The following is a 25,264-nucleotide window of genomic DNA, read 5'->3' as shown; positions in this document are numbered from 1 at the left end:
TTGATCTCAATAATTCGAATTAAATTGTCTTCCACTTATTTATAAAACATGGCAGATCAAAACAGCACATATCACACTGCCTCATAAAATTTGATTTTCTTAATTTAAAAAAATGATCATTTTATGGTTTTCGGAATATGAAATTTTCATTCTGTGATGGGCACGTTTTCTTTTACAAACAAGTCACGGCTTATCAAGCTCCAAAGGCCACTCAAGGATAAGGGTTAATGAGTGTACAGTGGTTAAGGGGAACATGTTGAGGTCATGTTTAGTAGTGGGAATTTGGTCAATTGGATTACTTAAGGGGATGGTTCATCAAGAAAACAACCATAGATAAGAAGTTTTAAAACAATGAAATAAAACTGGAAACGCAGATCACCATGAATAGAATGAAAGAGAACAGAAATTTCTGAAAGAGGAGAATCTAAATAAGAAACATGAAGAACAAAAACAAAACATATCAAAAAAAGAAAAACGAATGAAAGACAATTTTATAAAAATGAATAACAAAAATGGAACGATCGGAAACCAACGATTTTTGGAGCATGATATGAGATCACAACAGAAACATCAACTTGAAAGACATGAAGAATGAATTTCAGGAAATTGAAGAAGAAAGAGAAAGAGAAATTAATGAAGAAACAGTTAAGACGACCCTAAGGAAAATGGCAACTTGGAAAACACCAGGATGGGCTGCATACGTATTCACAACATTCATAACACAACAAATATTCATAACACAACAAAACCTGAAAAGTATATCTGGAAAACAGAAGTATCAGTGTTATGCAGTTGCTGGGCAACATCGGGCATATAGTAATTACCTAGTATCTATTTATTTATCTATCTGTTTATATATATATCTATATATATAGAAGTGAAAGTGTCTGTGTGTCTGTCTGTCTGTGTACATTTCCCTATGCAATAACTCTGTCAATTTTCAGTCTACAGACTCAAAATTCGATATACAGGATATTGAGATTTGGGAAAATCTTTGTAATCCGTTTCCAGCTGTTAAGTGGTCAAAGTTCAACTATTTAACCTGAGAAATCTACCAAACTCCTCTGCCAACTTTGGGTCTAAACACTGGAAATTTTAGATATAGATTCCTTGGGCATGGATCTAACTCATAATAGGGGTCAAAGTTTAAAAAATTGACCGCATTTTTTTTATTTTGCTCAATATACACCTCCAAACACCCAGGCAACACCGGGCTGAAATGCTAGTATATATAATATAAAAGTATTGGGAACGGTTTTTAATAAACCTAGCATTAAAAGTTATATGTATATATATTTTTTAATAACTTACTTTTAATGCTAGGTTTATTTATGGTGTCTTTTACATATATTAAAAACCCTTCCCAATACTTTTGATGATGAGGAAACTTTGTTTTTTTAAAAATACTATATGTAAAAATTATTGTCCGTGGCTTAATGTCTACCACAATAAAAACATTGTTTTCCGAAACGATCGTACAACTTATTGACTTTGTTGTTGTTCCTTCTTGTAAAACGGATTTTTAATTTAATTCTAATTTGAATTTTAAATTATCAATCACATTACTGAATATATATATATATATATATATATATATATATATATATAAACATAAAAAAACCATAAAAACCATATATATATATAAACATAAAAAAACCATAAAAACCTTCACCAAATGGACCAAAAGCGCCCTCTTTGAATCTAACTTTGACCGGACACTTTGAACACTTACGGTTGGAGACAGGATGTCTGAGACCACATCACTCTGAAAAACACATTTAGTATCAGCAGAGGTAAAAATAATTTGTCAAACTCCCATTTTGAAGAAAAACTTTTTACGAAAACATCTGAAGAGAGCACACCCTAAGCTCGAAACGCGTTATAAAAATATTTTAAAATAAAAATATGATGAAAACCTTTGAAAAAAAAACACAATTGTTGATGGTTACACTCTTTTAAATATACATTTTTTTCTCTCGTTGGAACTACACAACCATCACTTTAAATATATATATATATATATTCATTTACTGAAACTGAAGAATAACAATTGTGAAAAACAGTAAGGTTAACAAACTTTGCAGGTGCAAGGAAGGGTCAGGATATCATGATTTGACATAAATCAAACCCTATTACGTATCAATACGTGCACTGGAAAACTAGGTAGATGGGGCCGAATCTACGTCAAAAGTTCCGGTTTGGAGAAATTTAGTTAATTTTAGTTGAATTGGTTCCTAGACATGCGAACAACAACATGTGAGATCAAAGGGGGCGATGGTTTCTCGACAGTCCAAGATCGCCTGTTCACTCCAGTCAGCTAAGAAACACCCGTGGAATGAATAATTATATAAAAAAACAGCCATTGTCTTGAGTCTATTATGCAGGAGTCTTCGATGATGATCCCCCAAGATGATCGGTGATGGAATCCTCCAAAAGTTTGGATGTAAAGCCTGGGAGATGACATCAAAGCGAGATCAAATTTTAGGAACAAAATCTCTGGTCAACGAGTGACCATGTTTTTGTAAAACAATGCAGATCAGAATGTTGTTATCATCTAAGCCAAATAAAATGAGATACAAAGGAGGAGAGATGGAGAGTCAAGAGAATTGACACAACGACACGAGTGGTGCTAGCAACACAGTCTTTCGCACACCACCCATCAACCTCAATCATGCACACCATTGGATTTGTCAATCTTTCATTCAAAACTAAAATCTTATATTAACAAAAATAAATGACATATTTTTATAATTGTTTTTTCTATTTTCACAAATGAGTGTTTAAGTCAAAGAAATGATTTAAACACATTTGACTACATATATATATATAAGTATTTTTAGAAGGCTAGAGCAATGCGGAAATGTACAGTATTTCTTTTCCTTTTTTATTTATTATATATATGTATATATATATATATATATATATATATATATATATATATATATATATATATATATATATAATTTATAATTTATTATTTTTACTTTGACTTTCCATGTCTCACTGACTTTAGCAAATTGGGTGCATACCTTTATAAATATTTGCTAATATTTTCTCTCCTCTGATGAGATGGTAGACATCGAAACCCTATAGGTTAAGGAGATTAATTTTCTAAAGCATTCTTTGTCTTGCTTAGAATAATAAAAATTCTTTGATATGAAACTCAACCACTTCATTTCATTTCAATGAGAGGTTTTTGAAATTCATTGAATTACAATTTGATATATATATTGTAATATATAATTATTCATTCATCTACCTGAATTTCAACTGTGGGTGGTATTTAATTCCAAAGGCCCTTTCAGGTAATAACCCATCGTCTGTGGAGAAAAGAATCCTCTCTCTAGGGTGTAAATTGCAAAATGGTTGTTTTATTTAGATTTAAATCCAAACGCTCAAAGATTAATTAATGTCGTTAAATGTTCAGGGGAAATAATTCTATAGATTTTAAAATCAAGGGACGTAATTCAAATTCTGCTTAATATGGTTATAACTGACGTTCAGTGTTTTTTGTGTATTTTAAATTCAAACGGTTAAAGATTAATTCATTCAGTTATGTTCAAGGGAGGTAATTCATTTTTACTTGTCTACAGGCTTTCTGTTCAAGGGAAGTAATTCATTTTTACTTTCTGTTCAGGGGAAGTAATTCATGTTCTATTATGTGCTTATAAACTGTCAATGTTTAAATTATTTATTTTTTTGCAAGATTTTAATTCAAAATTCTGTTTGATACGGTTATAACTAACCGCTGTTATTTAAAAGAATTTGTAAGATATTAGACGCTTTGCAGCTTCAATAATTATGTAAGCGGTTAATGGAGGTGACTTTTTTCTTTTTTTTTTACGTATATGTAAATATATGATCATGGGAATTTATATAGATATGGATAATCTAAGAGAAAATTATATATCTATTTCTTCATTTGTTAATTTGTTTAGATTATGGAGTTATTAAAGTGAGTATTTTTTTTTTTTGCTGTATGAGTTATGACTGAGACCTATATGGAAAATATTAGTCTGTTTGTGTCTTTTTCTGTTTTACTGATAAATTTTGGTTTTAATTTTTCAATCAGTATTGATTCTTTTAATTTGAGGTTTCCCGGATTCCTATCATTTGCTAAAATTTTCACGTTAATGTTTTTATCTGGATTATGTTTTGGAGACACATGTTTGAAGAATGACAATGTTTTGGTGGTAATGTGTTCTTTAATTCGGATATGTAATGGTTTTATAGAACTTCCGATATATGATTCATTACAAATTTTGCATGGAATTTGGTATACTGATTATGTGCGTTCACATAACCTTGTGTTTTTATGGGGCAGTTTTAATAAGAGCATGGTTTGTTCATCGATGTAGTTTTGGTTTTAGATGCTGTCTTAACGTTGTGCATTTAGTTGTTCTTTGTGAAAGGCTTTGCATAGTTTGCTGTAGTTATTTGGAATTAATCACCACCCACAGTTGAAATTTAGGTAGATAAATGAATAGTTACATATTTATATATACATATATATCTATAAATATAAAAGCGAAAATGTATGTATGTATGTATGTATGTATGCTTTTCCTCAATGTCCACAAAAGGCTTCTTTCAGAGAAGCGCTCGCTCGCTTCACAACTTCTTAAAACTTTTTATATCATCTATAAATTGTAATATCTCGCAGTTAACCACGGAGCTCACCTGTCTATTTAATTTTATTGACTTTCAAACGTTAATTATTCCACATTTCCCGCATCGGCATGCGTTACATTCGGTTTTCGGTATAAACAAAAAGCGAAACTCGACTCTAATCACAGGCCCAGAGCCAGTGGTCTCTAGAGAGCTAAGTAACGTTTGGTCAATGTCAACTTCGTCATATCAGAGGGTAGCTTTCATTTCGAGACGAGGGAGCAGATTTTTAAAAACAAATAAACCGATTTATTGACCTCATTAAAAACTGTCCCGCACAAAATGCTAACTGCTGAATAGCTATCGCCGTCACGCCAATCATACATATATATAATAAATAACAAAGAAAAAAATATGGAATTATTTATTACTCATTTATTTATTTATCTTTTCACAACGACTGTACATTCCTGCATTGTTCTTGCCTTCTAAAAATACCTTTTATTCTCTAACAATGCTTCAAGCAAACTATGCCATACATCTTATATATATATATATATATATATATATATAACTACTTCATTTACTTACATAAATTAATATACAAAAGTATAAATTTATGCATAAACTTAAAGTATTTACTTCAACAGTGCTCAATATGTAGGTAGAGCTTGTTAGTAAGTTATAAAATATATATGGCGATTAAGCTACACTTAATATTCCGTGTTTCATCCACTCTAGGATTCTTCAGGCTTATGCATAAGCCATATATATATATATATATATATATATATATATATATATATATATATATATATATATATAGAGAGAGAGAGAGAGAGAGAGAGAGAGAGAGATGATTATGACAATTGGACTACTATAATTCCTGATAGCCTCAACAAGTTCGAATGCTTTTCCATATTTCCTGGACACTGAAATATGGCATAATCCAGATAAAACAATAAATTTGGCCAGAAAACGTGACTAAGGCTCACATCTAGAATCTTAGTGCGGTCGAGTGACGGCAAACAAAAAAGTTAGTCACAAGTTTGGACATCAAAGCGAGGTCAAATTTAAGGGCCCAAATTTTTTTGCAAAACAATGCAGATCGGAAAACCAAAAAATAAACGACATATTTTTATAACCAGCTCCGTGTGCTTTTTCTATTTTCACTAATTAGTGTTTAAGTAAAAAAAAAAATGATAAAAAATTGTTATTTTTTAAATTAAACAAAATTGACGATTTGACATCAGAGTGAAATATAACAGAAGAACTATGTACAAAAAGAAAAGGGGACAGCACCGAGCAATTACAGGTCAATAATCTGCTTCAGAAATCATGCAGAAGATTTTAACAACACAACTGAGTGAACGCATCTATTATTTCCTTAACGCACATGGACGACTGACCGAGGAACAAAAAGGATGCCGGAAAGGAAAAAGATGGACATGCAGCTTATTATACATAGATCAACATATCTTGAAAGAGGTAAAAAGCAGGGGAAAAAAAACATAGCCATGGCATGGATTGATTACGAGAAAGCCTACAGCATGAATAATTAAATACTAAAAAGGTACAAGACTTTTGTTTTCATTGCATTTTCATCTCAAACAAGGCACAATGACACCTTGATGTAGGGGGCTATTGTCTCGGATATAATTGCAGGGATACTATGTAGGGAGTTGAGCAGCAAGATGTCCGTTTACATTAGACTTAAACTTCTGCATGTCAGTACAGTCAGGGAAACAGGAACCCAGGAGGGAATTCCAAAGTCTAGCAGTTCTAGGGAAGAAAGTATTAGAGTAGAAGGCTTTCTTATGTCTAGGGATCTCTATTGTGAAGGGGTGGGATTTTGCTGCTTGTTGGGTTTGTTGAGAGTATTTACGTTGAGGGGACATAAGGACTTGTAGTTTGTCAGAGCACCTACCATCTAAATACTTGCAAAACAGGCAGAGCGATGCAACATTTCATCGATGGAACAGTGGCCAAAGCCTAACTGACAGTTCGGGACCAATTAGGCCGACAACTCTCTTTTGAATCCTGCCCAGAAGTGAGAAACTAGTAGCAGATGCGCCAGCCCAAATGTGACAACAGTACTCCACACATGGGTGAATGGCCTTATAGAGGTACAGGATACTTTCAGGCATTAGTAACTTTCTAGCATGGTAGAGAGAGCCCACCTTCCTAACAGCAGCAATGTATCTGTTCTAACCCATGTTCCCTGTGGACGTTAAGCCGACGAGAAGTTTGAATGAAGAACTTTGAGGTAATGTGTCATTAGTCATAGCTATTGGTGGTTGAGAAGTCGGTGTTAGTGCACTTATTGACCTGCACTATTTTTTAAATAGTATTTTCAAGTTTAATTAATGTTCTATAATATCTATTTTTCTTAAATTGTAAGGTTAAAGTACAGAATAGGTACAAAACACCTTCCCCTCCTCCTGTTAAGAATGGCTTTCTAAATAATAACATTATTTCAGCATGGATCAATAAGTGCATTGTACCGAGAAGTTTTCTTGTAATTATTAAAGAAAACAAGCTTAGTCTTGGCAGTATGTGGCCATTTTTTCTTGTTCTCCAGTAGCGCTCAATATTACTTGCTTTTCTAACGGAATAAACATTTTACATAAATAAAAACACTAAAAGCTTATTCAGTTAGGTACAAGAGTAACTTATCTTGCCTTTGGTAACATTTATTTGTTATATATTTGTTTTTTGACACTTTGTTTTATTTCAATGTGGATTATAAAATAAACCCCTGATCCCTGTTAGACACGCTCATAAATAGTAGCCACTTAGATTCCGAGTGGCTATATGCCTTGTCTGGGGCTACAAAAAGAGTGATAAATAAATAAAAGAGGTAATTATGTAGAATACGGGATATTTTAAAATAATGTTTATTATTTAGAAAACTATTCTTAACATGGGGGGGATGTAATTATTCTGTACTTTCACCTAACAATTTAATAAATAAAAAGAGGTACTTATGTTTAATACGGACCGTGCTGAAGTAATAAAGTTATTATTTAGAAAGCCATTTTTAACATGGGGAGGGGGAAGAGGGTTTGTAACTATTCTGTACTTTCACCTAACAATTTAATTAAAAAAAAAAAAAAACCTATAGTAAAACTTGAATTTAACTTGCGGGTTCGTATTACTGTAAACATAGATTCGAAAAAGTTGTCAAAAAACAAATAAATGTTATCAAAAAGGCAAGATAAGTTACTTTTCTACCTAACTGGATACTTTTTTAGTGTTTTTATTTAATGGAACATGTTTATTAAAAACCCACCAAATATATTATGTCACGTTAACATATATTGAGCGAGTTTCTAACAGTATTTTGCATATTTTTTATTTTTTACTCAAACTTACAGTGTTCAGCAGAGAGTCCTGCGCCATTTTAAATTTTCCAATACATCGGTAAACATTGTATGCTTTTCGAGCTGAATAAACATTTTACATTAAATAAAAACACTAGAAAATTATTCAGTTAGGTAGAAAAGTAACTTATCTTGCCTTTGGTAACATTTATTTGTTATATATTTGTTTTTTTTGACAACTTTTTCGAATCTATGTGTACAGTAATACAAACCCGAATTTTCCAATACATAACTTGACATATATTCGGTGGTTTTTTAATAGTATTTTGTCTAGTTTATTATTTATAACACCTTTTCCTGAACTTACCGTGTTAAAGAGAGAGTCGGGCGCCATTTTGAATTTTCCAATACATCGGTAAACACTGTTTGCTTTTCGAGCTGAATAAACATGTTACATTGAATAAAAACACAAAAAAATATATCAAGTTTTGTAGAACAGTAACTTATCTTGTCTTTGGTAACATTTATTTGTTATATATTTGTTTTTGACAACTTTTTCGAATACAGTAATACAAACCCTAAATACTATTTTAAAAAGTGCCATGGTAACGAAAGTGCACAAGAAGTAGCAACAAATAATGGGGTACTAGTGCAGAGAGTGATCCGCCTAATCCGGATGTAAATAATAGCGTTATCATTTAAAAAGCCATTCTTAACATGGGGAGGGTGTTTTGTACCTATTCTGTACTTCAACCTTACAATTGAATAAAACAAAAACATATCATAAAACTTTAATTAAACTTGGAAATACGATTTAAAAAATAGCGCGGATCACTCTCTGCACTAACACCAATAATGGTTATATTTAATGACGTCATTTCAGGATAATAAAAAAAATGGTATTTAAAAATAAATATGTGGGTTTCATGGTTGTTTGCTCCATTTTTTTGTGTGTGATTTCGATTAATTTTCTGGTTGTTTACATGGAATTAAAGCAAAACTTACGTGACGTTCTGTTAAAATCTTTCGTTCCAAGATGGAGAGAAAGAAAAATTGGAATAAAAATAACGTTTTTTTTTAATTTTTTTTTTTATTTTCTTTGAAGATCGAAAAACAAAGGGAGATAATTCGAAACGAAAACGTCTTTGGTATATTTTTTAACCCAACGTAGTATATTAAACACCCCAAACCTCCCATGTTAAAAACGGTTTTCGAGGTTAAGGATGTTTATTTCGGAAAGCTGTTCTTAACATAGAAAGGTTGTGGGGTGTTTATTTCCGAAAGCTGTTCTTAACACGGGGGGGGGGGTTCTTTCCGAAAACCGTTCTTAACATAGGAAGGGGGGGATGATGAGTTATCCCGAAAGTCGTTCTTAACACAAGGAGGTTGGGGGGTGTTTATTTTCGAAAGCCGTTCTTAACATGGGGAGGATGTTTATTCCGAAAGCCGTTTTTAACATGGAGAGGTTGGGGGGGGGGTCTATTCCGAAAACCGATCTTAACATCGGGAGATGGGGGGGTGTTTATTTCTGAGACCTGTTCTTAACGTGGGAAGGTTGAGGAGTGTTTATTTCCGAAAGCCATTTTTAACATGGGGAGGTTGGAGGTGTTTATTCTGAAAGCTGTTCTTAACATGGAGAGGTTAAGGGTATTTTTTTCCGAAAGCCATTCTTAACATGGTGGTCGTGGTGGTGTTTTTTTGTTTTGTTTTTGTTTTTGTTTTTTCTGGAAGCCGTTTTAACATGGAACAGTTGGGGGTGTTTTATTTACGAAAGCCATTCTTAACATGGAGTGGTTGGGAGTGTTTATATTACATTGGGTACTCATTAAAAAAAAAAAATACGTCTTTTTTTCTTTAAAAGTAAGTCAGCAGCAAACGGTGTTGGTTCAGATGTAGTCCGCCGTTATAAAACTTCTTCCGTAATATAACTTTTAGCATTACTTTCTTGTTTCACGAAAATGGACAAAAAGATGAATTGATTATTTTTGCAAAAAAAGTTGATAATTGTAGTCTGATAAACCAATACAAAATATAACTTTAAAAAACTTGGTTTTTGAGTATGCTGAAAACGAATATCACATTTACAATTGAGGCCAGCAACTAGTTTTCACGATACTGAAAAGATACTTTGGGTTTATATTACTGTACACATAGATTCGAAAAAGTTGTCAAAAAACAAATATATAACAAATAAATGTTATCAAAGGCAAGATAAGTTACTTTTCTACCAAACTGGGTATATTTTTTGTGTTTTTATTCAATGTAACATTTATTCAGCTCGAAAACCATACAGTGTTTACCGATGTATTGGAACATTCAAGATGGCGTCTTATTCTCTCTTTAACACGGTAAGTGTGGGAAAAGATGTTATAAATAAAAAACCGGATAAAATACTGTTAAAAACTCGCTCAATATGTGTTACCGTGACATAGGTTGACATATATTCGGCGGGTTTTTAATAGTATTTTGGTATAGTTTTTTTATTTATAACACCTTTTCCCAAACTTACGGTGTTAAAGAGGGTGTGAGACGCCATCTTGAATTTTCGAATACATCGGTAAACACTATGTTTTTCGAGCTGAATAAATATGTTACATTGAATTAAAACACAAAAAATATATCCAGTTTGGCAGAAAAGTAACTTATCTTGCCTTTGATAACATTTATTTGTTGTATCTTTGTTTTTTGACAAATTTTCGAATCTATGTGTACAGTAATACAAACCCAATTTTCCAGAGTTAATCCTTTTCTTTTTCTTTTTTTACAGAGGATTCATCAATTATCAAGGCCTGGATGCCACTCGAGGATAAAGGTTAATGAGTGGACAATGGTTGAGACCCTAACAGATACTACCACTCCGGGTCAGAGTGGACCTGGGAGCAATGGCAATTAAAGGGTGGCTCCACACTCCCTAAGGCCCGCAAGGTGGGGGCTCACCATTGGATATAGTTTAAGGTCATATCCAGGACCGAGGGAATAGGGTGAATATATATATATAGACTTATATGTAATATACTATATGCAATATATATATATATATATATATATATATATATATATATATATATATATATACATCCATTCACGTGAAATGACCTTTTTATGTGTAATAATAAAGAGTTACTTGCCCTTGGTTAATATCAGGGGGAGTTTTAAATAAAGTCTTTGATATGAACGAGCGCGTTTCTGGTTCTTTCCTTCCCGCTCTTAAAATGTAGTAGCAGCGGTCACCACGTGGGGGCATAGAAATTACAGGGACCCGACGAAACATTTTATTCACCCTATTCCTTCTGCTTCACTTTTTTGTTATCAAGTAAGATCTTTGACTTACTTGCAGTTTCATCAAATACTTTTGCAAACAAAATCCCATCCCTCATTTTGCTAATTCCTGATGAGAAGGAAAGTATTTCTCCGAAACTCCATGGATTAAGGCCTATCTACTTATTTAGTGTTTCCTTTTCAGATTAAATATGTTTTTAACTCATTTCAAAGTTTCATATATATATATAGCGCGTCAGGAGGCGATGAAAAAAATCCAATAAAATGCTCGATGATGGATGTGAGATATTTATTACGACACTATATATACATATTTCATTTCGTACCAGCGGTTTCATTGTGCTGAATCAGCCATAAAAGGTTGGAAAGAGTCAGCACAAACGTTTTTTTTCTCTGTTTATTTTGCATTGTTTCAGTTTTTCAATGTCGCTGATGAAGTTGCACTGACTCTTTCCAACCTCTTATATTTTCATATTGATTGGTTAATTACTTGATTTTTGGTAGATTTTTAAAGAGAGACTCCATCAAAAAATACTTACCCCCTCCTTCTGTTTTGACTGTGCCTACAAAAGGGAAGATGTTACTAACACCGTCTAGTTTCATTTTCTTTTTATATATATAAACACATGGTTAAAATTAAAATTGATAGTGAAGTCCTACCTAACTAATATTCCTGGTGAACCAAGTGCAAAAGAGATCCAGAAATTGCACTTAAGTGAACAACGAGGATACTAAAAAGAGCTCTCGGTTGGTTTCAATAAAAAGCAGGGCAATGTTGGTAGCTGGTTTGACTGCCTCATATCCAACATTACAATCTTTAAAGGAAGAAAATTAAAAAAAAGACATATGACCATTTGGGGTAATACATCATATTCTTATAAAAACCTCCGACTTAAAATCTTCTTACCCCAAAATTTTACCGTTGTAGAAAAATTGTTATATTTGAAAATCGTGCACATATCAATGGTCGTGCTTTCCATTTTTAAATTTATTTTTTTCATTATTTTATCGATTATTTTTTTATTTTGTTGGCGCGTTAGTTGTTACGCCCTTCGCCAAACTGGAAGTGACATAGGTTTAAATTAAGGTTAGACAATCGAAAAGAGGCGATGACTTTGTAGAGGACAAGGTCATAGGGGTCACCATTTCATGTAGAAGACTAAGATATAAATACCCTAAACAAGAAAAAATAATGAAACGAATTGAATGAAGGAAACAAAGAACTCAAATGCTGGAATAAAATAAACATGTTTATTTTCTGTTGAGAAATGAAAGTCTTGGGTGTACACATGTTCATTCAGCCGTTGACGACTACGCATGTGGAAGGAAAGGGGAATGCAATAGAGAAACGCAAAGTGGCAAGCCGGCCTGTAGAAAGAGAGGGTAAGCTCAGTAGAGCGTCGCGCACATGTCTGTTTTGATGGACCAAAGCTGAAGGGGAGATAGAGTGAGAAAGTCAATCCAGTTCATGGAGAGAGAAAGCGTATAAAGTGTACGTACGGTCTATTAGCTCTTTGTCCCACATAGTAGCAAGTGGCGTGAGGTACGCGCATGCCGAAAAGGCACGCTGTCGGTCCATAGACCGACCAGCTAGGAGGCTGGTCTGAAAAGGCTGGAAACAGCTTGTCTCTTGCTTTTATAGGTGTTTCCGGTGTGTCTTTTGCGCATGTGTGGATTTCCTTTGAAAGGGGAAGTGACGTTGTCCATGTTTGCTTACATGTGCGCGTGTGTGAGTACATGTGTGTACGTTATCGTGTGTGTATATACACGTGAATGTGAGTGTATGTACGCGAATGTGAATGTATGTACGTGTGTGGACGTGCACGCGTATGTTTGTGTGCGCGTATGTATATGACAAGTAATATAGCTTGAAATGTGAACGCGTGTTTTTGTGTGAGACTAGAAAAGGCTCGTGCAATTTTCAAAAATATCGGTAAAAAAAGCGACCCCTCCCTGTAGAAAAGTGTCCAGTTGAGGGTGAAGGAATTAATGATTTTGGACAATTTTTAGATATTTGTCATCCGAAGGGTCGAGCTTCAAAATGATATCGATCTCATAAATAATCCGTTGCCTCTGTTGAAAATTTTTGCAAGACATACATACATACATACATTTTTTGCAAGACATACATACATACATACATATATACATACATACATTTAAACAAACAGGTGAGATTTATATTATAGATGAAAAATATACATATTATTACTAAGTGTGTTTGGAGTTTGGGTCACTAATTTTGTAAGTATTAGGTTCTTATTGTTAATTGAATTAACCTAAAATAGAAAATACTTAACAAGCATAAATAACACAGAAAGACAAATCCCAAGTACATCAACAAATGTGAATGAAAACAGCAACACTAAAATACAGAACAATATAAAAAAGCGGTACTCACTTTCGTGGTGGGTCTATAGGTAATATTGTTTATTCTAAAGTCTTACTTTGGTTCAAGTGAGCATCATTACCACGAGTATAAAAACATGCATTCCCTTCTCATACTAAGACTCCTTCTCTCCCTTAAGGGAATTAACCCTCTGGTCTACTCTATAACCGATGGTGCTTGTCTTTATTAGGCTACAAACACAATGAGACAAAATCACCAAACCTAACATCACCAGAAATACACTAGACCAGGGGTCACCAAACTACAGCCCGCGGGCCAAATCCGGCCCGCGACGTCAGTTCACCAGGCCCGTCGACATTGAACTGATGTCGCTTCCTCGGCTCGTGGTAGCTCCGCCTACGCTCTGACGTCACCATGGTTTCCATCGCTTTAAGACCTTTTTGAGAAGGTTGTTTATCTTAAAAAAAATAGATTTGCCAATGATGTTTAAATAAAAGATTCTTGCAATTTTTCATCGACTTATTCATTTATCTCAAAGGTGTGCAAAGTTCAATCAAAAAATAGGATATTTGAAAATTTTTTTAAAATAAAAGAAATATCATTCTTAACTAAATTTCTTAGAAAAGACATGCCAACATCAAACTGAAAAACTTTTTATTTTACTTATGAAAGAACTAAGTGGAAAAAATTTAGAAATACTATTCACAACAACTTTCGACCTCTTTCCACTGAACCACTACCATCTCGGAATGGTAAATGTAAAACGATGGATATTTATTAATTTTCTCGCTTGAGTAGTTTGGCTCTTTGTCTACTAAGTGTCAGAGTACAGAGCGATCAAACACAGTACAAGGCCTGCCGACCAGTTTTACCCCCCTCACGGCAGGGAGGTAAGGATTTTAAAAATGAGTCAATTTTGACTGTTTTTATATTCTCTTCAAACAAGGTGAAACATCTTAATTTTGTATGATTAAAGTTTCTAGGTGAAAATAACCAAGTAAATCACCAAATGATAATCAAATTAAAAAGTTTTGGATAAATAGATATAATATTATAGAATTAATTATAGTACAAATATATTTTTTTTAATTCTCGCTCAGAGTTTTTCTGTTGGGTCTCGCCTGATGAAAGGATCTTGCGCCATCGCTAATTGTAATTCTAATAATAAAATAAAAATTAAATCTTTGTCGGATTGTAATTGAGTTAATTCTATATAGCTATTTTTCGTTGTCTCAAAAAAATTATGGTTAGGGTACTTTTCGCCAAAACTTATAAATAATTTATTTGGAGCTATTAATATTAAGGAATTTAATGGTGTTTTTTTTTTAAGCATATTTTTGATGTTTATTAAAGACACAAAATATAAATTTACTTAAAGTAAATTTGTACCTTCTCTGTTACTGAAAATCGACTAAAGCAAAATAGGCTATACTATGATTGTGCATCCTTTTTTGAATCTAAGATAATAATACAAAAATTTTCTTGAAGTTTTAAAATTTAATGATCACAGTAAAAATTATTATTTCCCCATATTTTTTTTATTTAAAAAAAATATTCAGGCATGATTATTTATTAATTTCATTGATAAGATGCTTAAAAAAATAAATTCTATGATTTTTCAGATAAAATAATCTTGTTATAGATCTCTTCAAGGTGCACAGGTCAATTTCAATATGTCATGTTCTGCATTCTATTCCATGGGACTGGTATTCAATTATTTTTGGCAGATATATTAATATTTCTTTTAATCAATTAGCAAATTTTAATGTGATTATATAAGTTCAGAAAATTTTTGAAAAGGGAAACGTTTTGCTCCTGACTCTGATTTTGTTTTCAGCATATTAAAATGTTTTATCAACCCTGGCAAAGATTTGTTTTAATTTATTATTAGAATTACTTAATTTTTATCTATTTACTGTTATTCAAAAGTCCTTTTAAGGATCAAAAAATTATATTCATAATACTTACAGGGTGAACAGAAAGTCCTTGGACCAATTCAAAAGTGGTTTATTAATAGAAAATTACAAAAATATAAATTAAACATGAATGAAAATTATAAGTTAGGAAACCAAGAATAAATTCAAATTATTTATTTTCAATGTGATGTCCCTTCCTTTCGATTAGACGTTCAATTCTCTGTCTGAAGTTACCAACCGAGGCACGCAGCGTTTCCTGAGGTATTTTAGCCCATTCACTCAGAAGAGATGTCTTCAAAGCATCAACACTTGTATGAGCAACAGAACAGACCTTTGCCTCCAACAAAGACCACACCGAAAAATCCATGGGATTCAAATCAGGCGATGCAGGAGGCCACATCTCTTTACTCCAAAATCTTGGAAAATGACGTTGGCACCAGTCCTGCATTTTTCTGAAGGTGTGGGATGGTGTTCCATCTTGTTGGAAGGTGAAAGGCTGATCTTTGAAGTGTTTCTTCATCTCTTCAAATGCTGGAACCAAAATATCGTTAATGTAGCGATCTGTGTTGATCTTAACCCCCTGCTCTACGAAAATCAGAGGCGACTTCCAAGATTTGGAGACTGCAGCCCACACTATGAGGGAAGACGGCTTTTGTCGGCGGAAAACTATTCTCACGGAGTCATCAATGTCTGCTGAAGATTTTGCGTAAACTCTGTCGTTCTGATTGTTAACAGTCGCTTCAATTGTGAAGAGTTTTTCATCAGAAAAAACGATCTCTCGCGCTGCCGTGTCAGCCTTCAGTTCTCCAAGAAGCTTTGCTCTTTCAAGTCTCTTGTGCTTTTGGGCAGGTGTGAGGTACTGTCTCTCTCTCATCTTGTAGGGGGACAACTGGAGATCGTTTTTTACGATAGTTCTCATCGAGGTTACGCTCACATTTATGTCTTTAGCCATTTGTCTTGCAGATCTCTTCGGGTTCCTCCTTACCCTTTCTCGGACAGCTTTAATCACCTTCTTTGTTCGAGTAGTGCAAGGTCTTCCACTCCTGGGACGGTCTTCAGATGTACCAAGTTCCTTAAATCTGTTCACAACATGGTACACGGTGGATTTAGCCACTTTCAAGAGCTTAATAATCTCTGAGTTTGTCCTTCCCGCGCAATGAAGCTGAATTATGGCCTCTCGTTTGCTCATTTTTCTGAAAATTTAAACAAAATTATTTTAATATTTTTGTTGAAAATAATTAGATCAATAGTTAGACTAAATACTTACTTTATTCGAAAAGAGAAAAAGTGATTTTAACAATATTTAATTTTAAAACTAAAAATGGTCCAAGGACTTTCTGTTCACCCTGTATATTCATTTTTAAAAAAAAATGAGGGATTGAATTGATAATTTGACTGTCATTTGGTGATTTATTGGATTACTTTCACCTATATGTCTATATTTATACAAAATTAAGATGTTTCAACTTGTTTGAAGACAATATAAAAGCAGTCAAAATTGACTCATTTTTAAAATCCTTACCCCCCTGCCGTAAGGGGTGTAAAACTGGTTGGCAGGCCTTGTACTGTGTTTGATCGCTCTGTACTCTGACACTTAGTAGACAAAGAGCCAAACTACTCAAGTGCCAAAATTAATTCAATTTCTTTTTCATTTTCAGATCCTGTTTTCTTCACCCTTCATTATGGTTTCTAAGAAAAGAAAAGTGAACGCCGAGTGTCGCGTTTTCAATGAAGAATGGGGAGTAAAGTACTTCTTTGTTGAAACAAAGGACCAGAAAGCTAGTTGCGTGATATGTAGCGAAAGTGTTGCCGTTTTGAAAGAGTACAATATTCGGCGTCACTATGAAACAAAACATCTATCAACATATTCAAAGTTTTCTGGAAAGTTACGCTCTGAGAAATATGAGTCCATGAAACGTGGTTTAGAAACTCAAAGAAACCTCTTCACGAGAAAGTTTGCTGAAAATGAATCTGTCACTCGTACAAGTTACAAAATAGTGCATAAGATGGCAGACCGAGGAAAACCGTTTACTGATGGCAACTTCATCAAAGCGTGTATGATGGAAGCAGCAAATGACTTGTGTCCTGAGAAAGTCGATTTGTTTGGAAGTATCAGCCTTTCGACAAGTTCAGTTGTGCGGAGAACAGAAGAACTTGAAGAGAACATAGAGCTACAGATACGTGAGAAAGCTAGGAACTTCTTGTGGTATTCTCTGGCGCTGGATGAGTCCACTGATCTCTCGAGTACATCACAACTTCTCGTGTTCATTCGTGGTGTCAATTCGGACTTTCAGATAACAGAAGAGTTGGCATCCGTTTGCAGCATACATGGAACAACAACTGGAAAAGACATTTTCATGGAAGTGCAGAAAACTTTGCAAGACTATAACCTTCAGTGGAATCAGCTTGGAGGTAAAAACATGGCTGGAGGGAGGAAGGGTCTGGTGGGGCGGATCAGGACTCAGTTGGAAGATCTTCAAATTCCAGGCGCTCTGTTCATACACTGCATCATACATCAGCAAGCACTCTGTGGGAAAGACTTAGATATTTCTTGTGTACTGAAACCAGTCGTTTCTGCTGTGAACTTCATTCGGGGAAATGCACTCAATCACTGTCAGTTCCAGGCTTTTCTTGAAGAAATTGATTCTGATTTCTGTGACTTGCCTTATTACACAGCAGTGAGATGGCTTAGCTGTGGTAAAGTCCTGTTTCGTTTTTACAAGCTCCGAAACGAAACAGATGTTTTTCTCACTGAAAAAGATAGAGCCGATCCACAGCTGTCAGATCCTATCTGGCTGTCAAAGTTGTCTTTTTTGGTCGACATCACATCCCACATGAATGAACTGAACTTGAAACTTCAGGGAAAGGATAACCTCGTCTGTGATCTCTACAGAATCATCAAAGGATTTCGGAGAAAGCTGTCATTGTTTGAAGCACAACTGGAAGGAGAAAACTTCTCTCATTTTCACTGTTTCAGAGAGTTTTGCGCTTCAATTGATGAATATTCCGTTTGATTGTAACCTTGATGATGTGCCAGTTGAACTACAGTTGGAGCTCATTGATTTGCAAGCAAATGACTTGTTGAAAGAGAAGCACAGAGAAGGAAAACTTGTTGAATTTTACCGCTGCTTACCTGATCCTGAGTTTCCGAAATTGAAGACATTTGCCGCTGGTATGGCATCAGTGTTTGGAACAACTTATGTCTGTGAGCAAACATTTTCAAAAATGAAGTATGTGAAGTCAACACATCGAACGAGATTGACTGATGATCATTTGAAAGCAATTCTCTTGATTGGATGCATGAATTCCAACCCAAACATTGATGATATCTTGAAAGCCAAACGTCAGTTTCACGAATCTCACTAAACTTTTTTGCTGTTTGGGTTGTGAGATTCCGATATGTGCACACTAGGGTTGATGTAACTATCTTTTTGCTTACGTCGCCTTCTTTGAAAACTTTTTAGTAAATAAAATGTTGGTTGTCTTTGTTTTTTGATTAACATGGAATGCTAAACTTAGTTTTTCATCTTTTTTCCCAGAGCTTTCGTTCTGGCTTGCAAGTATTGAACAGAATGATTATGCGGCCCGCGCTAATCATTCTTTCAGTTATCCAGCCCACTGTGAAAAAAGTTTGGTGACCCCTGCCATAGATGGTCGTGTCATCAGCATAGATGTCAACGAATGGTTTAAGTATGCGTTTTGGGACATCATTGATGTAGATCATAGGGATACATATTGGAGACTCAGAACAGATGACGATGATAATCAGGGAGACGTTTATAAAAGTTCTTATATCAGTAGTCGACATTCAAGTTCTCCCCTCCTATCATTCAAGTAGTTCATATGCCTCACTAAATGTGATCTTACAGAAAAAGAATATCCACATACTTCACAAGAATGTGGCTTTTCCTTTTTTATTTTTATTTTACTGCAGCCAAAGTTCTCAAAAATCAAGTGACCCACAACCTGGAGTCGAAGTTCTCAGAGATCAAGGGCCCCCTACCTGGGTCTAACACTTGAACTCTATATGAGATACATAGATATTCGAATGTTCCATTAAAGTTCTTTATCTCTCAAACACTGAGTTAGTAAAGAAGTTGAGAACATAAGTTTCCTCTCCCCAATTAACCATTTTTATTCGTTATAGTATATCTTTTATTTTGGTCTCTTGGTCTTACTGGATTCCAGGACAAGGATTTATCTAGTCTGGTGGAGTATCCAGCTTCGTGCTATTACTTGAGGTAATATCACTTGGAGAAGGTGCACCATTCCTCGAAAAAGCTGTGGAGTAGTCGTAGTGAGGAGATCTTATTTGGGCTGTGAATACGAATTTTGAATATTTGGTCAGGATTTACTTCTATGGAAAAAGTATCCTCATGCCAGATTGTTCTGACAAACCCCTGTACAGAGAGACCTTAGACACCCGAGGACAGTGTCTAGTAGGGATTCAAGTTCTCTCCTAAGTTCCTCTTTTTCTTTTTCATTTTTCTTAAACTTTTTCTTCTAGGGGGTGGGACATCCAACCAGATGTCTGACATTTATCCCTATTTTAGTGAGTCCAACCAAGAGATCTTTTCAGGATTCTAGCCGTCCCTTTCAGTGCAATCGTTTGTATTTCACTTGCACTTGGTTCACCGGGTATGCTTGCTATGTACTTTTTAAAGTTCTTTTTTATAAGCCCAGTTGCTCCTATAATGACTGGTATAATTGAAACGTCTTTTAATTTCCAATTTCGTTTCATATCATACATAAGTCCTTGATACTTTGTTATCTTTTCACTCTCAGCTCTGTTAAGCCCTGTATCATTGGGTACACTGACCTCTATTACGGTCGCTTTTTTGTTTGCTCTGTCCCAAATCACTATATCTGGTTTAACAGCTGCGTTTTCAAGATATGTAGCAGTAGGGATTATGTAGTCATAGTGAATAGTGTAGTTGTCATTCCCAACTGTTCGTTCGGGTATATGTTCCCAGGAGTTTTTACTACACTGAATGTTGAGTTTCTTACATATCTTCCAGTGAAGGTATTTGCAAACTCCATGATGGCGATCTGTATAATAACCATCTCCAAGTAGGATTTGCAACCAGAAATCAGGTGGCCCACACTCTCAACCTCAGTGCTACAGAACCTGCATTTATTATTGTTGCTTAGACCACACATCTTTTTGAAGGCGTTTGTCATAAGGCCCTGGTCTTGTGCAGCCAATATCAACCTCTCTTGATCGTAATGGAGGGATCCTCTTTTGACCCAGTGCAGGGAATCATCCCTATCAATATATTCTTGGGATATTTCAGTCGGTAGGTATTTTGCCCGTTTATGGTTGGTCCATTCTTCTGTTTTAACACTATGGAACTGGCTAGTGTATTTTTTCTGACTTTTCTGGGCTATGTCAGTGGTAGGCTTGTTCCTCAGTGTGTGTTCTCATATGATTAACCAATGATGATTTTACAGAACATGAATATTCACATAATCCACAAGAAAATGGCTTTTCACCAGACTGGGAGATATGATGCAAGAGTTCTTATACACATATAAAGAGGAGGAGATACTTCATTTATGATGGCGGCACACATAATACTTGGAAGAGGTTACACAAGAGTTCGTTATAAGATGATAATGAACACATTTACCTTTTTGGTTGTGAGGAATGACAACACAAGACAAACAGTTACAAACATAGTTGGTTTCTTTATTCTTCACTCGACCAATTGGTGATAACAGGAATTCAAACTTTGATCTACACGGTTTACTCTTCTACCCTTCGCCTCTCCAACTGACTCTCTCTCATCAACTCTTGACTGACCAACTCACCTTCAACTGACTTCTAACTTCGAACACTTAGATTCCCGTATTGAGAAATCTCCTTTGTTTATGATGTCAGAAGTGTGGTTTTCAAACGTGACTAATTTTCACGTGGCTTTACATATGTCTGTCCAAACACACTTTTGGCAAACAAAAGAATCGTCAATTCTAAACTATTTTTAAACAATATATTTTAACTCGCATTGTGCATTCATTTAACTGACATATTTAATATTCAGATTTCTACAAGAATAGATAATCAACCCTTTTTCTTACAGAAACAATATTTAATTATTTCTAATAGAATTAACAATAGACTTAATTTCTAGCATTCCATTTTCCATTATTATTTTTAACACTTGCCTACAGGGTTCGATTCTAGGCTTATCCTAATATCATTTTCACTTATATAATATATCTTCTTACTTACAGCCCTTTCATGTAACACTTTTTTATAAATTATAAGTTTCTTATGAAACCTCTATCATCTGTTCCTCTTGTTTGCAGGTTTTTGAAAATTTCTCATGTTCTCATTAGTGTATGTTTCTATGCTTTTCAGAGTCAAGTTTCAATTCAATAAATGTTTTTTATAAAAACTCTATAATCTGATCTTTTTGCTATATGTTTGCAGGACATTCATACTTTCTATTATCGCAAGTGTATGTTTCTATGCTTTTTTGAGTCAAGTTTCAATTCAATCTTCCTCAGAAAAACTCTCCAATCTGTTTTTATGTTCGCAGACTTTCTGCTACATTCAAACTTTCTTCTTTTTTTTTTTTTTTCTTAAACTTTTTCTTCTATTCCATTCCGTGTCAAGCAAAGCAGACGCGTGGTGTCTCGCTCGGTGCCAAATGAACTATAAGGCAGGGTTCTATTCTATTTGTTATCTCCGCTCACTTAAATGCGGATACAAGCCTGAGGCAAAAATGTTTTATGGACTAATTACATTCATCATCATTGCCTGCAGGAGGGCATCCTTTATTATGGAACATCGATCGCAATGTAACCAGTCTGGAAGGATTTTGAAGAACCCTCAACCACTTCTACGAGCAGCCAAATTCAACCAGCATCTTCCACAGAAGAAAACTATGTACACCTTTCGAGGCATAAACTACCCGCCATTTGGCCGAAGCTAAAGAGGTGCACTCTTTTGCAAATATGGACTCATTTTACCTTTCTTGTAAATAAAATATTCTTGGAATTTAAGGTGAGCCTTTGTTGCTTTTCTGAGTGTCTCTTTCATTCTGCCAAAGGCAAAAACGAGTAAGAGAAATTCTTACACCGTTTTTATTGCAACCAGATATCTGACATTTACTCCCATGTGGGGATGTTTGGAGTCTTTGGAAATGTCTTTGCCACGAGGGAAGATATCCTTAATGTAGGCACATATTTCATGTCCATGGCGATCTTGAGGTTGGGTTTGAATGTGAAGTTAAAATTGAATGTGATCCGTTGTCTCTACAAAAGTTTTTGCAAGATATACAAACATACAGACTGTTCAGTTTGATCCACAAATGATTTGTTCTGACTTTTGGTAATTTTTATAGTTTTTTTTTCAGTGGACTTTTCTTGGTTCTGATTTCATATGGTCCAGCTCAGCCTCACTAAACGAATATTTACTGGTTATCTTTGACAGGTTATTATTTTTTTTCCTTCATCTTTTCCTTTAAGGGGGTGGGACATCCATCCAAATGTCTGACATCTACCCCTATTTTAGTGAGTCCAACCAAGAGATCTTTTCAGGATTCTAGCCGTGCCTTTCAGTGCAATCGTTTGTATCTCACTTGCACTTGGTTCACCGGGTATGCTTTCTATGTACGTTTTAAAGTTCTTTTTCATAAGCCCAGTTGCTCCTATAATGACTGGTATAATTGAAACGTCTTTTAATTTCCAATTTCGTTTCATATCATACATAAGTCCTTGATACTTTGTTATCTTTTCCCTCTCAGCTCTGTTAAACCCTGCATCATTGGGTACACTGACCTCTATCATGGTCTTTCTTCTATTCTTGTAAGTATGTATGCATTTTTAAATCAATCATGAGTTCCAATTCAATGAATGCTTCTTATAAAATCTCTATAATCTGATCTTTTTGGTATATTTTCACAGGATTTGCTGCCATATTAAAAAAATCTCTATAATCTTTATAATTTTTCTGCAGGACTTTCAAACATTCTCCTGTTCTCGTATATGTATCTTTTGATGCCTTTTCAAGTTACTTTTCGATGCAAATAAAAATCCGCACGTTTCACAACCAAACGGTTTTTCTCCGCTGTGGATTTGAATGTGTAAATTTATACTACTTTTCTGTGAAAACGATTTGCCACAAATTCCACAGCAAAACGGTTTCTCACCAGAATGAACGCGGCCGTGATTCACCAAGGAACTTTTGACAGAAAAAGAAGCACCACATACTTCACAAGAATATGGTTTCTCTCCAGTGTGTGTTCGAATATGGACGACCAGTTGAACTTTTGTTGAGAAAGAATGGCCACATATTTCACAGAAAAACGGTTTTTCATTGCCAGAATGAATTTTCTTATGCCTTGCAAGATTTTGACTTCGTGCGAAAGCACATCCACAAATATCACAAGAATACTGATTCTGTCCAGTGTGTATTTCTTCATGCAGATTTAGCGCACTTTTCCGTGTGAATCGTCTACCGCATATGTCACAAGCAAACGGCATCTCTCCAGTGTGTAAACGGATATGTAATTTTAAAGTATTTTCTGTTGCGAAATTAGCATGACATACTTCGCAAGCATATGGTTTCTCTCCACTATGCGTTTTCTTATGTCTTTCTAAGCTACATTTTTTGGAAAATGAAGAACCACATGTCTCACAACAAAATGGTTTCTCTCCGGTGTGTGTTCTGACATGCATGACAAGATTTTGCTTCATTGAAAAGGGAGACGCACATATCTCACAAACATACGACTTGATCCTGGTGTGTGTAAGCATGTGTCGGTCTAAGATCGACTTTTGGGAAAAGGAAGAACCACACAAATGACAGGAATATGGTTTTTCACCAGTGTGTGTTCTCATGTGTTGCTTCAGGCTGAATTTTAGTGTAAAACAAGCGCCACATACTTCACAATCAAATGGTTTCTCTCTGTTGTCTGTTCGCAAATGTGGCTCCAATTTTGACATCTTTGAAAAAGAATAGTTACCCTAGTCTTAAATTTGTATTAGAGGTAGTTTACAAAAGAATGAATAGTAAACCTATTCTAAATTGCTTTTGTAGTTTTAAAAAGAATGAACAGTTAACCTATTTTGAATTGGTATTGTAGTTTTAAAAAGAATGAATAGTTAACCTATTCTGAATTGGTATTGTAGTTTTAAAAAGAACTAATAGTTAACCTATTTTGAATTGATATTGTAGTTTTAAAAAGAATGAACAGTTAACCTATTCTGAATTGGTATTGTAGTTGTAAAAAGAATGAATAGTTAACCTATTCTGAATTGGTATTGTAGTTTTAAAAAGAACTAATAGTTAACCTATTTTGAATTGATATTGTAGTTTTAAAAAGAATGAACAGTTAACCTATTCTGAATTGCTTTTGTAGTTTTAAAAAGAATGAACAGTTAACCTATTCTGAATTGGTATTGTAGTTTTAAAAAGAATGAATAGTTAACCTATTCTAAATTGCTTTTGTAGTTTTAAAAAGAATGAACAGTTAACCTATTCTGAATTGGTATTGTAGTTTTAAAAAGAATGAATAGTTAATCTATTCTAAATTGCTTTTGTAGTTTTAAAAAGAATGAATAGTTAACCTATTCTGAATTGGTATTGTAGTTTTAAAAAGAATCAATAGTAAACCTATTCTAAATTGCTTTTGTAGTTTTAAAAAGAATGAATAGTTAACCTATTCTGAATTGGCATTGTAATTTTCAAAAGAATCTGCTCTCTTTATATATGTTTGCAGGAATTGCCGCTACAGTCAAACCTTTCTGCCGTTCTTATAAGTGTATGTTGGGATAACATA

The 25,264-nt window shown here is 34.3% G+C and overlaps 2 protein-coding genes across 3 annotated transcripts in view; one reads left to right on the top strand and one right to left on the bottom strand.

Annotated features, from left to right (window-relative positions):
* Positions 1-9,069, bottom strand: part of LOC145271004 (uncharacterized) — an 18,813-nt gene extending 9,744 nt beyond the window's left edge. The window contains exon 1 of one of the 2 annotated variants that reach the window (XM_080126566.1): positions 8,937-9,069. The gene's annotated coding sequence lies outside the window, so the exon portion shown is untranslated. Of the gene's footprint in view, positions 1-8,298; positions 8,376-8,936 lie in introns of those variants that run through there. The other variant, XM_080126567.1, reaches the window with a different exon arrangement.
* Positions 9,070-17,158: 8,089 nt separating this feature from the next.
* LOC145270176 (general transcription factor II-I repeat domain-containing protein 2-like) lies at positions 17,159-18,490 on the top strand. The gene has a single exon (XM_080125802.1). It carries the CDS (start codon positions 17,159-17,161, stop codon positions 18,488-18,490), a length of 1,332 nt encoding a protein of 443 aa, XP_079981928.1.
* The last annotated feature ends 6,774 nt before the right edge of the window (positions 18,491-25,264 follow it).

The sequence above is a fragment of the Euprymna scolopes genome, chromosome 46, assembly GCF_053919585.1.
Source record: "Euprymna scolopes isolate OS-2025 chromosome 46, ASM5391958v1, whole genome shotgun sequence".
Classification (NCBI taxonomy): domain Eukaryota; kingdom Metazoa; phylum Mollusca; class Cephalopoda; order Sepiida; family Sepiolidae; genus Euprymna; species Euprymna scolopes.
This window is presented reverse-complemented; position numbering and strand designations above follow the sequence as displayed.